The following is an 18,193-nucleotide window of genomic DNA, read 5'->3' on the forward strand; positions in this document are numbered from 1 at the left end:
TTCCCTCTGCCTCCCTGCATAGATTCCCATCCCCCTGCCTTGTTAGTTTAAACCCTCCCCAACAGCACGAGCAAACACACCGCCGAGGACATCGGTTCCGGTCCTGCCCAGGTGCAGACCGTCCGGTTTGTACTGGTCCCACCTCCCCCAGAACTGGTTCCAATGTCCCAGGAATTTGAATCCCTTCCCCTTGCACCATTCCTCAAGCCACGTAATTAGCTGAGCTATCCTGCAATTCCTACTCTGTCTAGCATGTGGCACTGGTAGCAATCCTGAGATTACTACCTTTGAGGTCCTACTTTTTAATTTAACTCCTAGCTCCCTAAATTCAGCTTGTAGGACCTCAACCCATTTTTTACCTATATCGTTGGTACCTATATGTACCACGACAGCTGGCTGTTCACTCTCCCTACAGAATGCGCTGCAACTGCTCCGAGGCATCCTTGATCCTTGCACCAGGCAGGCAACATAATATCCTAAAGTCTCGTTTGCGGCCGCAGAGAAGCCTATCTATTCCCCTTGCAATAGAATCCTCTATCACTATAGCTCTCCCAAACTTTTTCCTGCCCTCCTGTGCAGCAGAGCCACCCCTGGTGCCATGGACTTGGCTGCTGCTGCCTTCCCCTGATGAGTCATCTCCCCCAACAGTACCCAAGGTGGTGTATCTGTTTTGGAGGGAAATGCCTTCCTTCCACTGCTCTTCCTGACGGTCACCCATTCCCTATCTGCCTGTGTAACCTTTACCTGCGGTGTGATCAACTCACTAAACGTGCTATTCACGACATCCTCAGCATCGCGGATGCTCCAGAGTGAATCCATGCGCAGCTCCAGTGCCGCAATGCGGTCTGTCAGGAGCTGCAGCTGGATACACTTCCTGCACATGCTGCTCCCCAACTGCCGCCGACCCCGGACTGCCGCTGGGCCTTTATAGGCCACCGCTGCTCCTCCTCCGGCCGCTGCTCCTCTGACTGCCGCCTACTCCTGTTCCTATTTCTTATGTTCTTACAGCATGTTGGACCTGAGCCAGATTTTCCAGATACCCAATGCTTGTTTTGATCCTGTGCACTGGTTTTAGTGACTGCAAAAATCTCTCCTGGACAAACCTTGTTGAAAATCGAATCAATCTTGATAACGGCACTGATGACTATTAAAGTCAATATGGAGCAGTAAACGTCCCTGCACATTTCACAGGTCCAAACTGCTTATCTATGGACAAGGGGCTGATGCTGCTGATGGTTAGCCCACGCTTTTTCTGTCGTAGAGCAACGTGCTGGTGCTGACACCACTGCGTGCAAATATTAGCCAAAAAAAAACTACCTGTTGGAATTTAAAATAAATTGTTTTGGTTTGTGATTTATTTTTTAAGGAAAATTATTATAGAAAAGAATTATTATAGAAAAGGTGGAGAGAATAAAAGCAAAATGACACAAATAAGTGAAGGCTACAAAGAAATACTAAATATGCGCCCTTGGCAGTCCTGCAATTCTTTTGTAGGATGTCTGCACTCCTCTAATTCTGCCCTCCTGAGCATCACTGATTATAATCGTTCAACCAGTAGTGGCCGCGTCCTTCTGGTGCCTCAGCCCCAAGTTCTGGAACTCCCTGCCGAAACCTCTTTCCTCCTTCAAGACGCTCCTTAAAACCGATCTCTGTGACCATCTGCGTTAATTTCTACTTATGCGGCTTGGTGTCAAATTTTTATCGCATAACACTTCTGTAAAGCGCCTTAGGACGTTTTACTATATTGAAGGCGCTATATAAATACAAGATGTGGTTGTTGTCTTATAGTTAGGAATACATATAACACACGTGGTGATGTGTGGAGTCTGCAGATGACATCACAATTTAAACAGATGACCTTGTGACGTGTCCCAGCTCCCTGGTTCGAGCGCTGCCGTTTCGAACTGAATCGCTGAACAGCGCCCGTCAACAGAATTTGACCGCGAGCTGGTTCCGTCGCCCTGAGCAAACGTTTGGAGCTCGCGGCGTCCCGTTGCCTTGCAACGCGAACGGACTGCAGGCCGGCGGAGGATCGCCCACGGCTGCGTATGGGCCGGAGCCTTCAGTTTTCATACCGGAAAGCCGCATATGAGGTAAGCAGAAGAATCCTCTTTCAATGTAGCGTGGGACTGAAGATTTTTGACGCTCACTGAAAGAACGGGTTCCGCGAAAACGCGATTACCTGGTCGGGGATTGCGAACGGGGAAAATCCCGTCTTCGTTTCACGGCGATTGGTGCAGAGCGGCCGCATGCCGGACAACCCGCGATGCCGAGTGGCTGCCCGTCCCCGTCAATCAATGTCGCGTTGCCGCCTTCTTTTCTTTGGAAGCTGCAATCAATCACTTTATTTGTGACGTCAGCGGCGGGCAGAGCGCGCGGACAGCAGTGGAGCCAATCAGCAGAAGCTGAGCTTGCAGGAAGAGTAGTGGGCAGCCTGTGTGGCAACACGGGTGAAGGTGCAGGACTTCAATGCTGTAAAAAGCGCGCGCGCGAGAGAGAGAGAGAGAGAGAGAGAGACCCACCCACCCCTTAAAAGCCTGCAGACATGAATGAGTCGTTGGTGCATTTAACAGCAAAATGTCTCAGTTGGGGATCAGAGCCGAGCAAAACTCGGAGATGATGGGATATGGGAGGTTTGGCGAGGTGCTTCACTGTCCTGCCCAAGAGGTAGGTTGAAGAGGCTTTTCAATCTGCTGGAGAGGTGCAGCAAAATGAAGTGGTACAGGGAGGGGGAGTTCTGGAGTCTGAGGGCAAGAGGGCTGGCTGGGTGAAGTCTTTGCCACGAATAATACAAGAGAATAGTACAAGTTTCAATGCAACAGAGCATGTAGGCAGGTGTGAAGTTGAGAATTCTGAAATGAGTGTGTTAATGGACAAGGAGCCACTGAAGGTTGGCAAGGATTGTGCTGGGAGACCAAGTGGCCCTGGAGTTCTCGATGAAATGGAGCTCAGGAGGCCAACGAGGAGGGTACAGGAACAAGAAAAGATGAGTCCAGAAGTTCAATAGGGTGAATGAAGTGAGAGTGGATGGAAAGTGGGGCAGATATGGGTGATGTTTTGGAGGTGCAATTTTGTGGTCTTGGTAATGGACTGGATGTGGGATTGAAAGCTCAGCCTAGACTCAAACAGAACACCAAGATTATATATTGTATAATAAAAACTAAAAATGCTGGAAATACTCAACAGATCTGTGGAGAGAGAAACCAAGTTAACGTTTCAGGTTGATAACCTTTCAGATTTCCAGCACCTGCAGTATTTTGCTTTTAGGGTATTAACATTCAAACATATGAAAATGACAGAGGGGAAAAGGCCCACCAGTCCATGCAGCTTGTTTAGTTGTAATGTCTTGTGCATCATGAAGCTGACACTCCCTACCCACCCGGAGCCATGCAATCAATCTCCTTGGGAGTTGCGTAAAACCAGATAACCACCAGGTCAATTAGGGGGCTAAATCTGAACCATTTCTCTCTGACTTCTTTAGGCAATCAAAACTAGTGCAGGAGATCACATTGATCGTGACTTGTTCTATCATACATGCACAATTAATATTTAAGGATTTAATTATTCACTAATTTCTATTTTTCACAGGACTGGGAGGAGGGTCACCCTTTCTTAGGGTGGGTAATGCAGTTGCTGTTGCTTATATGGTACCCCAGAGGGGGAAATTTCTTTTTGTTATTTTTGTGTTTTTGGTTCTTGGTTTTCTTTCTCTGGTCGCAATAATACCACAGCAGGATTGCCGACTTGCAGTTGAGGAAGGGGATGGAAAGAAGGTTCTTGGGAGGGCACCTGTCTCCTATCTCTCTCGTGCTGTATAAGTTAGAGCTGCTGCTTTACATATTTCTGTTTTAACTACTAGGATGTTCTTTATTTGGAAGGTGGAATAATTACTGTATCATCATTATAGGCGGTCCCTCGAAACGAGGATGACTTGCTTCCATGCCAAAAAAAGGACGGGTGTTTCAAATAAGGAACCGAGCTACATCCTGAAGGATGGAAGATGCCTGTGCGTGAATTTTTTTTAACGTAGGGTGGACATTGCACGCCAACCACCACATGGGCTTGAAAGGGTAAGTCTTGGTCCAGTTGCAAGGATTACCCAAGACAACTGGAGACCAGCTCTGCTGCACGGACCTAGTGCGCACGTATCGCAGTGTGGGCTGGCCCGGGGCCCCTGGCCCTGAAATCGCGCCTCCCCTGGGCCCCGGTCATGTCCCTCCACAGTCTCTCGCCGCTCCTTCGCCCCGACTTCACTGCTCCTGCTGTATCTGCCCACGCTCCAATCACCAACCTGGATCTTGATGACATCACTCTTCACAGCCATCACCCTCCTGCACCAGCTCGCACTGTATCTTGTAGTGGCATGCCTCCACGCTGCCCATGGTCGCCGCTCACCGCTCCTTTTATGGCCCCGATCTGCCGCTGATGTTCCCTCGTAGGTCGGGACCTCCACACCATGTATTGCAGTGTGGGCTGGTCTGTGCTGCCCCTGACCCTGAACTCGCGCCTCCCCTGAGCCCCGATCATGTCCCTCCACAGTCTCTCGCACTCCTTCGCCCCGACCTCACTGCTCCTGCTGTCTCTGCCCACACTCCAATCACTGACCTGGATCTTGATGACGTCACTCTTCACAGCCATCGCCCACGTGCACCAGCTTTTGTAGGTAATATCAAGAGGATGCATTCAGATGTGCTAAACCACCATTGTCAAGAAAAGTGACAAGACCGATTGCGGTAATTACAGAGGAGTCTCCCTGCTGGCTGCCACAGAAAATTATTGCAAGAATCCTCCTCGGTCACCTCCTCCCAGTGGCTGAAGAGCTCCTCCCAGAGTCGCAATATGGATTTCGCCCACTTCGAGGCACAACGGACATGATCTTCACCACGCGACAAATCCAAGAAAAATGTAGGGAGCAGCACCAACCTCTGTACATGGCCTCCTTTGACCTTACAAAGGCCTTCGACTCTGTCAACCAAGAGGGATTATGGAGTGTCCTCGTAAAATTTGCCAAACTCCGCCTGCTTCACGATGACATGCAAGCCGCGATTCTTAACAACGGATCCACCACAGACTCAATACAAGTGCAGATCAGGCTCAAGCAAGGCTGTGTCAATGCAACAACGCTCCTCAATCTTTCTCACTGCAATGCTTCATCTCCAGCTGGAGTGGAGCTAATCTACAGGATGAACGGGAAATTGTCGAGTACCAAGGTTGTCCCAAGCTCTGTCATTGAATTACAGTATGCAGACAATGCTTGCGTTTGCGCACATTCCGAAGCCGAGCTCCAAACCATCGTTGACACCTTCACTGAAGTGGACGAGAGCCTGGGCCTTACATTAAACATCTGTAAGACAAAGGTTCTCTACCAACCTGGCCCTGCCTCACAGTACTGCCCCCGCCCCCGCCCCCTCCCCCCATCATCAAGATCCACGACAAGACCTTGGACAGCGCGGACCACTTTCCATACATTGGGAGCCTCCCGTCAGGGAGGGCAGACATTGATGACGAAACCCAACACTGCCTTCAGTGTGCCAGTGCAGCCTTCGGTCACTTGAGGAAAAGTGTTTGAAGACCAAGATCTCAAACCCAGCACCAAGCTCATGGTCTACGGAGCAGTAGTGATTCCCGCCCTCCTTTATGCTCCAGAGACATGGACAATGTACAATTGGCACCTCAAAGCACTGGAGAAGTATCACCAATGCTGCCTCTGCAAAATCCTGCAAATCCATTGGCAGGATAGGCGCACCAACGTCCGCGTTCTCCTCTGTTCAACATCCCCAGCATCGACGCATTGACCACACTCTATCAGCTCCGATGGGCGGGCCACGTAGTCTGCATGACAGCTAGAAGACTCCCGAAACAGGTACTCTACTCCGAGTTCCGTAATGGCAAATGAGCCCCAGGAGGGCAGAGAAAATGCTTTAAGCACACCCTCAAAGCCTCCTTGAAAAAATGTAACATCCCCAATGACTCTTTGAGCGGTCATGGGCCAGGGATTCCAAAGTGGGGAAGAAGCATTCGGGAAGGCGTCTCAATGATCTAGAGCACGCGGCAGTCAAGTACATACAGTGGAAGGAGCAAATGACAAACCAAGAAACCCACCCACCCGTCTCTTCAACCACCGCCTGCCCCACCTGTGACACAGTCTTTAGATCCCACATTGGACTCATCAGCCACCTTAGAACTCATGTCACTGTGGAAACAAGTCATCCTTGACTCCGAGGGACTGCCTAAGAAGAAGCAGCATTTAGATGTAGAGTAAGAGCAGGATAAGGATAGATCCTGGGGTGGGTGGTTGGGGGGGAGGGGGGGGGAATGGGGGCTATGATCATGTAGGTAACAGTGGATTCAAGTGATAGCAGTCCCACTGAGCTGGACAGTGGAGGAGAGGTTGGTCGACCATACTGTTTGCCTGCGTATTCAGCTGCAGAGATGTCGAGGAGGATGAGGAGAGAGTGCACCACAGTCACAGAGAATTTGGTTAAGCCTGTTCGGTGCTGTGGAAGGGGCAGAAACCTGATTGGAGAGATTCAGACAAGAAATTGTGGGAAAGACAGGTGTGTATTCGAGAGATGAAAACATTCAAGAACTTTGGAAGGGAAAGGGAGGCTGGAGATAAGAAGGTAGTTTGCTAGGACAAGGGGTTCAAGGGTGAGACTTTTTGAGGAGGAGAGTTAATGATGGTGGATGACTGTTTCTGAGGAGAGGGAAACATTTACAATGCCTGCTAGCATGGGGTCCAGAAAGGTAAGTTGAGTGGACGGCGGTTAGGGAGTCGGAAGTGTTTTCATTGACTAGATGATTTAAAGAAAACATGCCATAAGAGGAGATTGGAGAGAAGCTAGACAGGAAGGTTAAAGCTGGGGGTTGAGTTGCCTTGTTGGACAAGATGAAGGAGGAAAAGTTGCAGAGGCAGCAGAACGAATGTTCTCAGTTTCGGTAATAAAGTTCATGAGCTCCTTGCACTTGGAGGTGAGGGTTTTGGGCAGGGGAGAAGGGTGCAGGGAGGCAGTTGGGATTGGAGATTTTTGCTGTCCAGGATGATCCTGGAGTAACAAGTGGTTTTGGCAGAGGAGAGCGAGGCCCCTGCTAGTGTCCCATGTGAACCTGCCAGATCTGGTGAAGGATAGGCCGGTTAGTTTAACATCTGTAGTGGGGAAAATGCTTGAAGCTATCATTAAGGAAGAAATAGCGGGACAACTAGATAGGAATAGTGCAATCAAGCAGATGCAACATGGATTCATGAAGGGGAAATCATGTTTAACTAATTTACTAGAATTCTTTGAGGATTTCACTAGCATGGTGGATAGAGGTGTACCGATGGATGTGGTGTATTTAGATTTCCAAAAGACATTCGATAAGGTGCCACACAAAAGGTTACTGCAGAAGATAAAGGTACGCGGAGTCAGAGGAAATGTATTTGCATGGATAGAGAATTGGCTGGCGAACAGAAAGCAGAGTGTCGGAATAAATGGGTCCTTTTTCGGGTTGAAAATCGGTGGTGAGTGATGTGCCACAGGGATCGGTGCTGGGACCACAACTGTTTACAATATACATAGATGACCTGGAAGAGGGGACAGAGTGTAGTGTAACAAAATTTGCAGATGACACAAAGATTAGTGGGAAAGCGGGTTGTATAGAGGACACAGAGAAGCTGCAAAGAGATTTGGATAGGTTAAGCGAATGGGCTAAGGTTTGGCTAATGGAATACAATGTCGGAAAATGTGAGGTCATCCACCTTGGGGGAAAAAAAACAGTAAAAGGGAATATTATTTGAATGGGGAGAAATTACAACATGCTGCGGTGCAGAGGGACCTGGGGGTCCTTGTGCATGAAACTCATGAAACTCTTTTGAGTTAGTTTGCAGGTGCAGCAGGTAATCAGGAAGGCAAATGGAATGTTGGCCTTCATTGCGAGAGGGATGGAGTACAAAAGCAGGGAGGTCCTTCTGCAACTGTATAGGGTATTGGTGAGGCCGCACCTGGAGTACTGCATGCAGTTTTGGTCACCTTACTTAAGGAAGGATATACTAGCTTTGGAGGGGGTACAGAGACGATTCACTAGGCTGATTCTAGAGATGAGAGGGTTACCTTATGATGATAGATTGAGTAGACTGGGTCTTTATTGGTTGGAGTTCAGAAGGATGAGGGGTGATCTTATAGAAACATTTAAAATAATGAAAGGGATAGACAAGATAGAAGCAGAGAGGTTGTTTCCACTGGTAGGGGAGACTAGAACTAGGGGGCACAGCCTCAAAATACAGGGGAGCCAATTTAAAACCGAGTTGAGAAGGAATTTCTTCTCCCAGAGGGTTGTGAATCTGTGGAATTCTCTGCCCAAGGAAGCTTTTGAGGCTAGCTCATTGAATGTATTCAAGTCACAGATAGATAGATTTTTAACCAATAAGGGAATTAAGGGTTATGGGGAGAGGGCGGGTCCACGGCCAGATCAGCCATGATCTTGTTGAATGGCGGAGCAGGCTCGAGGGACTAGATGGCCTACACCTGTTCCTAATTCTTATGTTCTTATAGCTAATCCAGTTGTGCACCAGATGCACTGAAATCTGTGCCTCAACATATCGAAAATATGTAGATACCTCTTGTAGAATGGGCTAAGATGATAAATGTGTAGAGGGCCAGAGCAGAAATTGAGATCAACCTGTCTGCTGATCTGCAAATCTTTCTTACTTTCTTGGATTGATATCCTATCCTGTGTTTTTATTCTAGAGTGCTATTCTAACGAATCAGTTTGTAACACATTGAAATCATGAGTCATAGACTCACCAAGGAGGAGATAGAGGAACAGTTTGAGCAATTCTTGAAAGAGGTATGTTATTTTTTGCTCTTGTAGAGCTGTTTCCAGCAAATATATTTCTGAGTTTAACATTAATTTACTTAGAGGTGACCTCTAGTGGTTTGCTTATATGATCTATAATTTTAATAGTTGCTGTAAATTGCAGCAGTGCTCACAAAATGTAATTAGGATACTACTTTTGAACAGTTATGAAATGCATGTCAGAGGGCACAGAAAGCAGTTTGGTAGTGTATTAGAACACTCTCTAATTTACCTCCAAAACATGGTTTGAAACCATGGATGACCTGGATGACAACTTCTCTCTCTCTCCTACATGAAAGAGCCAAAACCAAAGTGAGTCTCAACCCAGTTCCTCGTGGACATGAATTCACAGCCCCAAACTACTGATGCTTTACCTGGGTTGGGAATGCTTAACAGTAAGAAAGACTTGCATTTATATAGTGCCTTTCACGACCACTGGACATCACAAAGTGTTTTACAGTCAATGTAGTACTTTTGGAGTGTAGTCACTGCTGCAATGTAGGAAACCCAGCAGCCAATTTGCACGCCGCAAGCTCCCACAAACAGCAATGTGATAATGATCAGATAATCTGTTTTTGTTATGCTGATTGAGGGATAAATATTGGCAAGGACCCAGGGATACCTCCCCTGCTCTTTGAAATAGTGCCAGCGGATCTTTTACGTCCAGCTGAGAGAGCAGAAGGGGCCTAAGTTTAACGTCTCAACCGAAAGACGGCACCTCCGACCATGCAGCACTCCCTCAGCACTGCACTGGAGTGTCAACCTAGATTTATGTGTTCAAGTCCCTGAAGTGAGACTTAAACACACAAACCTCTGACTCAGAGGCTAGTGTGCTATCCACTGAGCCACAGCTGACATTCAAATGATGATCCTTTATGGCAAAAATGATCCTGTGTGTTCCCTGGTATGTTTGTTCTTAACTAAGTGCAAAATTCACTGCTAGTACATTTTTGAAGTGAAAGGAAATAAAATCTCTTTTTGGCATAGAATATGGCAAACTTCAAGAATCATTTTTTTTTTAAAAGCTGTGGCATGGTATTAAACAAAAGTTTACAAGCACTTCCTAAAATTAAATGTTCTTTTGATAGTATTTCTTACATTAAATCATTTAATTACAGTGCCACAACTTTAAGCGATGGAGGCAAGATGTAGTGATGAGTGAGGGAATGGCAGAGATAGTAACCAAGTAATTCAACTCAGTTTTAGTAGAGGAGGTGAATATTGGGGTTTTGGGACTCTTAGTGAAGCTTATTATTCAAACAGATGATAATCATAGAAATTTACAACACAAAAGGAGGCCATTTTGGCCCATCGTGTCCGCGCCAGCCGACAAAAGCTATCCAGCCTAATCCCACTTTCCAGCCCTTGGTCCGTAACACTGTAGATTACGGCACTTCAGGTGCACATCCAAGCACTTTTTAAATGTGGTGAGGGTTTCTGCCTCTACCACCCTTTCAGGCAGTGAGTTCCAGACGCCCACAACCCTCTGGGTGAAAACATTTCCCCTCAAATCCCCTCTAAACCTTCTACCAATTGCTTTAAATCTATGTCCCCTGGTTATTGACGCCTTTGCTAAGGGAAATAGTTTCTTCCTATCCACTCTATCTAGGCCTCCTTTTGTGGAAAATGCTCAAAAAAACGATTGAAGTTAAAACTGCTGTGTAATAAAGCTGCAGCTCTGATTTCAAAAGGGCGTCCACATTGCTGGGTCAGGGGCACTTAAGTGCACCCTTTACACGGGGATGTTGATAGCAGGCGATATTCTGGGCGATTTTTAAGAAAAATTTGGAAAATAATGCTGGGCGATCTTGCGAGTGGTAATCAGACAGTGCACGACATTGTTGATGGAAAATTGATGCCATCTGCTGGGTGGGCGACTGAAAATACCGCCGGCGGTGATTTGAAGCCGAAAATACTGCCGACGGTATTCGGGCGATTTATAGGGTGAAAATTTGCATATGAACCTAAAAACGGGCGCGAAGTCCTTTTTAAAAACGATAAAACGGGCACTAAATCAAGCAGTAATTGAACAGTAAAAACCCAAAAGTTTAGCCCCAGTATACCTCTTGTGATAAAACCTAGAATTCCATTAGCTGTTTTTACAGGAGTATCAATCTGAGGTGCTACTTATAATGTTCTATGAACTTGTACTTCCATTTCCTCTTCTATTCTACAACACCCTTAATGTTGTTTTTTTTTAAAGCAAATTTCATCACCTCATACTTGCAGGCATTGAATTACATTGCCATGAGCTAGCACATTCCCTCACCTTATCAATATCCTTTCACTGCTTCCTTTAGTCTTTTAAAGAATTAACTATATTTGCTATTTTGGTATCATCTGCAAATTTCAACGGCACTCCATCAAGGCCTATATCAGAATCATCAATGTACAGATTGAACAGTGGTGGCCTCGGAACTGAACTCTATGGGACACCACTACTCACTTTTAACCACGTTAACTCCGGCTATCTAATCAATTTTTAATCTAGTTTGCTATCCTCTGCCTAATTCCATAGACCTCAATCTTCTGTAGTAATCTCCTATGTGGTACATTGTCAAAGGCTTTCTAAAGCCGTAGTACATTGTATCCACTGTAGTTCCCCCATCTACCATGTCCGTTACCTCTTCAAAGGATTCTGAGGTTTGTCGAGCACGGTCATCCAGTTTTGAAATCCGTGCTGGCTATTAATAACTATATTTTCTCTTAATCTAAATACATGGTGGTGGGGTGGGGGGGTTGTAATTGGACCAGAGCTCTGATGTAATTCAGTTTTCATTTTAAAGCCATACATTCCTGTCTTTATTTTTATATTTCCATTATAAATTCCCACGTCTGTATTTATAAGCAAACCTGTCTGTCAATTAGTAAGCCTATGATTACACTCTCCTGCCTGTAGAGGAACTGTAGTGCCACCACTGGCAGGAGGGTGTAATTAAAGAAAGAAGAAAAGTAAGAACTTGCATTTATATGGCGCCATTGAATTATTTCTGAAGTATAGTCACTGTTATGCAGGCAGCCAATTTGCATATAGCAAAGTCCCACACGCAGCAGTGAGTTAAATGACCAGAAAATCTGTTTTAGTGATGGTGGTTGAAGGATAAATATTGGTCAGGTCACCAGTAGACTTCCCTTGCTCGTATTTGAATAGTGCCATGGCAACTTTTACATCAACCCGAGAGGGCAGACGGGACCTTGGTCTGACGTCTCATCTAAAAGACTGGTTACAGCTACGCAACGTTGCATAGGCATTTTCCATTATCAATGGGGATAAGGAATTTATAATAGAAAAGGTGTCGCAGATGTAAGATTTTTAATGTACCTTTACAGTTCATATTCCAGATACTAAATTTATTACTTGTATACACTTGCTTTGCAGTTTATTTTTGCTTCTGCTTTGATTTTTAAATGCTGACCACTGGTATAAAGTACTGACACTGATGTGGGCTGGCTTGCATTAAAATGATGTAATTACAAAGACTGCAGCAAGTATATAAAATAGGGAGAATTTGTGACTAAAATAAATAATGGACTGGCTTGCAATGAGTTACAAGGCAGTAATTCAAACCAGTGGCTCACATGATGGCACATGCAAGTGTTTTGGTCGAGGTTTCTTTTGCCTTCGGTGGGTGCCATGACATGTTGAATGATAGGCTTTCATAATCAAATCACCTGATTTCAAGTGCCAAAGTAGTTATCTCGGATTTTGCGGTCAGTGGCGAAGGAACGGTGCTTGCCATTCATGCGCTGACATCTGCCCAGATTTTGCACGAGCTTTTGAGTATAGATTTGCTTTCATCGAGCGTCTGATCAAGTCTAATGCCCTCTATAGGGGCGTCTGTGCAGCGAAAGAAACAACGAGGCTCTTCAACCAATCAGATTGAAGAATCCTCACTGAGACATGCAGATTCTAAATCAGGAAGTATAAATTAGATTTAAATCATGTACAGGAAGCAAAATAAAGACTGGGAAAAAGATGGGGTTAAGAGAGAGATTTTTAAATCTCCAACACTAATTAAATTCTGAAGGAATGAGACTCCACACTTGTAAAATTAAATTTTCAGGGTCATAAAAGTTGTTTGGCAGTAATTATCACTTACCGTGCCGTTAAAAATTCACTTACTCCTGAATGCACCAGCGCTAGCTTTTTCTACCATTTCGTGGGCAAGTACTGCAGCTTCATGCCCTTACATGAATTTTAATGCCGAGTCTATCGGCGAGGTGCTGTTGTAGCGCAGCCTGTAGGAGCAGGGTAGCTTCTGATTTGCATGTTTAACTGTGCATACTCCGTAAGTTGCTGTCCAATTTACTCCATAATAATGGTGAGCAATAGCCTCACCCTTATTAACCCAAAATCCAGGCTGTTATTTTGTTGCCTACTACAGTTGAAAATTATCTTGCGTCATCTCTGTTTAGGACATTAGGTGCTCAAATATTGTAAAACCATAATTATTTGAAGTAGAAGGGGCTGCAATTTATCCTGCAGCAGTTTTTGTCTTGCTACAGATAATTCAATTTTCTTTTAAATAGTTTCATATTTTAAACACATTTCAAGTGATTTTCTTCAAACAAATTTTGAATTTCTTTCAAAAGTTGGTATTGGGGGAAATTCTAGAAGACTCCTTCCATGATTGGAAATATTGATATGCCCTCAATGGTTTTAACTTTTAAAATTTATAAGATTTTTACCAAACCTTGATCAATCTTTGTGTTTCTGTTAAAAATAGATATGACATATTGAAACATTATTGCCCTTTTAGAGTGAAAAGTACCATCACATAACATAACATAACATAAGAATTAGGAACAGGAGTAGGCCATCTAGCCCCTCGAGCCTGCTCCGCCATTCAATAAAATCATGGCTGATCTGGCCGTGGACTCAGCTCCACTTACCCACCCTCTCCCCGTAACCCTTAATTCCCTTATTGATTAAAAATCTATCTATCTGTGACTTGAATACATTCAATGAGCTAGCCTCAACTGCTTCCGTGGGCAGAGAATTCCACAGATTCACAACCCTCTGGGAGAAGAAATTCCTTCTCAACTCGGTTTTAAATTGGCTCCCCCGTATTTTGAGGCTGTGCCCCCTAGTTCTAACCTCCCCTACCAGTGGAAACAACCTCTCTGCCTCTATCTTGTCTATCCCTTTCATGATTTTAAATGTTTCTATAAGATCACCCCTCATCCTTCTGAACTCCAACAAGTAAAGACCCAGTCTACTCAATCTATCATCATAAGGTAACCGCCTCATCTCCGGAATCAGCCTAGTGAATCGTCTCTGTACCCCCTCCAAAGCCAGTATATCCTTCCTTAAGTAAGGTGACCAAAACTGCACGCAGTACTCCAGGTGCGGCCTTACCAATACCCTATACAGTTGCATCAGGACCTCCCTGCTTTTGTACTCCTTCCCTCTCGCAATGAAGGCCAACATTCCATTCGCATTCCTGATTACCTGCTGCACCTGCAAACTAACTTTTTGGGATTCATGCACAAGGACCCCCAGGTCCCTCTGCATCGCAGCATGTTGTAGTTTCTCCCCATTCAAATAATATTCCCTTTTACTGTTTTTTTTTTTCCCCAAGGTCGATGACCTCACACTTTCCGACATTTTATTCCATCTGCCAAACCTTCGCCCATTCGCTTAACCTATCCAAATCTCTTTGCAGCTTCTCTGTGTCCTCTACACAACCTGCTTTCCCACTAACCTTTGTGTCATCTGCAAATTTTGTTACACTACACTCTCTCCCCTCTTCCAGGTCATCTTTGTATATTGTAAACAGTTGTGGTCCCAGCACCGATCCCTGTGGCGCACCACTAACCACCGATTTCCAACCCGAAAAGGACCCATTTATCCCGACTCTCTGCTTTCTGTTCGCCAGCCAATTCTCTATCCATGCTAATACATTTCCTCTGACTCCGCGTACCTCTCAGTAAGCTACAAATTGTCTGTGTAATGTGTAGCATTATTCTACCATTTTGAGTGTGAAAAATAACTAATTTTTCAGTCCAACCTCTGTTTTTTGTTCTGATTACTTTGTGCACATATTGCAGTCTGTTTCAGATGAATCTGTTGATTTGGGAAATTCACCAAAAACCTGTGTTCTGAGTTCATTGGGGCACCATCAGAAGAAGGAAATCATCGAAAATGCAAAACCATGGTGGATTAATGATGATGATTCTGATGAAGGACGTAAGTATCTGTTTTGTCTTTGTTCAGCCACAGCATGGCATCTATTCCATGAAAGTTGGCCACAGGAGGGTAGCAAATCATCACAACATGGAAGCCTTTAAATGCTTTACTCTAATATATCGAATGCATCAATCTGTATGTGTTCTACTTTTTTCTTTTACGTTTTCTATTTCATGGCACTGAAACTGTCAAAATTTGGTCTTTCTGTTTTCCTATTGCTTATCTTTTAATTTACTTTTGTCTGCTTTTCTTTTGTGTTATTTGCACGTCTTGGCACGTTTCTTAACTTCTTCATCTAAGAACCCCCGCTGAGGAGGTTTTCCAAACTGAAAAGACAGCCAGCAGTCGTTGATGCTGGCATTGAAACACTGAAGAAAGAAATTGGTGGCGAGAGTGATGGTTCAGGTTCCCAGGAGGGTATTTCTTTTACATAATAATGAGAGTTTACTGTAAAGTAGGTGAGCACTAAGCTCCAAGTTCTCACAACAGTGACTTAACTATACTTGTCCAGAAACAGAAGCTTGCAGCAATTTATAGACAAAGGTTTATTGAGAAAGCAAGAAACATAGAAACATAGAAAATAGGTGCAGGAGCAGGCCATTCAGCCCTTCTAGCCTGCACCGCCACTCAATGAGTTCATGGCTGAACATGAAACTTCAGTACCCCCTTCCTGCTTTCACGCCATACCCCTTGATCCCCCGAGTAGTAAGGACTTCATCTAACTCCCTTTTGAATATATTTAGTGAATTGGCCTCAACTACTTTCTGTGGTAGAGAATTCCACAGGTTCACCACTCTGGGTGAAGAAGTTTCTCCTCATCTCGGTCCTAAATGGCTTACCCCTTATCCTTAGACTGTGACCCTGATAGACCTTGCATTTACATAGCAACTTTCACATCCTCAGGATGTTCCAAAGTGCTACACAGCCAATGAATTACGAAGGAACAATAAAGTTCATTTAAATGACTTCAATTTTTGGATGAGTAGGTAGCCAAGTAATTTACTGTCAGGTCCACAAAATGTTGCTCTTCAAGTGGGTCCAATAGTTTGAGAGTAGTCTGGGTAGACTTTCCTGCTTTATATTTAAAAAATACTTCCCTTCCCGTACAGAACCACCTAGTTTCTTAATACAAGTCTCTGTTGGAATAATATAGATCAATAATTCAACGTGTGGAAAATCTGTGGTGTAAATCTATATCTTGCTACTTCAGTTACATGTGATTAAATCTGTCTTTGTAGGAATTCTTTAAAGGGGGATAAAAGTTCAACATTTAGTTATTTAAACCACCCCTTCCTTTTTATTTTATCAGTTTTTTTCCCTCTCTTTGACTTTTTTTATTTTTGTGTTTAAAATGATTAAGGGATTTGATAGGGTAGATGCAGTGAAACTATTTCCTCTGGTGAGAGAAATTCAGAACAAGGGAGCATTATTATAAAATTAGAGCTAGGCAGTTTAGGAATGAAATCAAGAGGTCCTTTTCCACACAAAAGGGTAATAGAAATCTGGAACTCCATTCCCAAAAGGCTGTGGATGCTGGACCAATTGAAATTTTCGAAACTGGCATCAATAGATTTTAATTGTGCATCATATCAAGGAATATGGAGCAAAGGTAGAACAAACCTCAATTAGATCACTCCTCAACCTTCTAAACTCAAGGGAATACATGCCAAGTTTTTGCAACCTGCCTTCATAATTTTACCCTCTATGTCCCAATATCATTCTGGTGACTCTGCACTGTAGCCCCATCAAGGCCAATATATCTTTCTTGAGGTACTGAAAACTGAATGCACTATTATAGATGAGGTCTTAAGGCTCTGTGCAACAGAAGCATCACTTCCTTACCTTTGTATTCTGACCCCCTTGAGGTAAAGGCTAACCTTCCATTAGCCTTATTGATGACCTTTTCTACCTGTGCATTAGCTTTTAGTGATTTGTGTACATGCTTCTAGTCTCTTTAGAAATTTTACTGTACTACATAGGTAATGTCTGCAATGTTAATATACTGAAGAAATACACCCATTTAATACTAAACCTACTTTATTTTCACCTTGCTTGATAAATGGCAGACCTGCTGGGAACCAATAGGAGCTTTCTCAAACCCCAGAGGTTCTCCCGGTCCATTGCAGAGATTGAAGAAGAGCAACAAGAGGATAAGATTCTGGTTCAGGAAGGCGAGAGGACGTCTCTGTCTATCAGCAGAGACAGTTTGGAACCAAATGGTATCAAATATTTTGTGAATTTTGTAAAAAGAATTGAAATTGGAAAAAGGAGAAAGTGTTCATTCATTCTGCAGTCCTAGAATGGCATTTACTACTTTTGCCTTTGAATGAAATGCATTTAATTAGCTGCAGCATTTAAATAAATATGTAGGTGCAGCGTCCAAAATCCGGAGATCTGGAATGTTCCAGAATCCGGACTGATCGGTGGCAGGGTCGTCCGGAATCAGTAAAATGTTCTGTAATCCGGACCCGCCGACCCTGTCGACCTCTAGGTCCCACTGCTGCCTAACCTCAGGCCTTGCCTCACCAACCCTCACTTCGCCGCCGCTCCCCTTACCTCGGGGCCTCCTCGCCGGCCCGCCCGAACACCTCCTCGTTGGCGGGACCCCGCCCAAACGCCTCCTCATCGGAGTCAGTGGCCTGAACAGCTCCTCGGCGGGGGCCCCCACTTTCTGAAATTCCGACATCCGGAAATACCCAAACCTGGGCTCGGGTGTTTCCGGATTCATGACGTCAGAAAGACGATCCAAAGTCCGGAAAAACGCGGAATCCGGAACGGCCTCGGTCCCGAGGGTTCCGGATTCTGGACGCTGCACCTGTACCTACATTAGGTGCAAGAGAAAATCATCGAAGCAGTGTGCTTCATTACCTCTAATGGCAAGAGGAGGGTTACTTTCAGTTTAAAAAGCTTATGAATTACTGTTTTAAATGCCTAGATTTGGCAATTTCAAATGGAAAATGTTGCATTTCATGTATAGACAACATTGATTTTTGCTGTGCTCAAAACAAAACAAGATTAAAATAAAAAAGTAAATGAAACAGTGTTGTGATAAATGAATTGATCTAGTACACGTCTGTTGATAGGGAAAACAGTTTTATATGTATAATATATTATGTGCACTATATATGTATTCCTCCCCAACACAGACCTGACTGTATGTTATGCTGC

General features: G+C 44.5%; 1 protein-coding gene across 1 annotated transcript in view; it reads left to right on the forward strand.

The window, feature by feature from the left end:
* The first annotated feature begins 1,938 nt into the window (after positions 1-1,938).
* Positions 1,939-18,193, forward strand: part of cep162 (centrosomal protein 162) — a 222,779-nt gene continuing 206,524 nt past the window's right edge. Inside the window, exons 1-5 of the mRNA XM_070885594.1 lie at positions 1,939-2,093; positions 8,727-8,826; positions 14,887-15,025; positions 15,326-15,442; positions 17,092-17,244. Of these exons, the coding sequence (XP_070741695.1) occupies positions 8,767-8,826; positions 14,887-15,025; positions 15,326-15,442; positions 17,092-17,244 (469 nt within the window). The 5' untranslated portion in view covers positions 1,939-2,093; positions 8,727-8,766. The remainder of the gene's footprint in view (positions 2,094-8,726; positions 8,827-14,886; positions 15,026-15,325; positions 15,443-17,091; positions 17,245-18,193) is intronic.

Source organism: Pristiophorus japonicus, chromosome 7 (assembly GCF_044704955.1).
Source record: "Pristiophorus japonicus isolate sPriJap1 chromosome 7, sPriJap1.hap1, whole genome shotgun sequence".
Classification (NCBI taxonomy): domain Eukaryota; kingdom Metazoa; phylum Chordata; class Chondrichthyes; family Pristiophoridae; genus Pristiophorus; species Pristiophorus japonicus.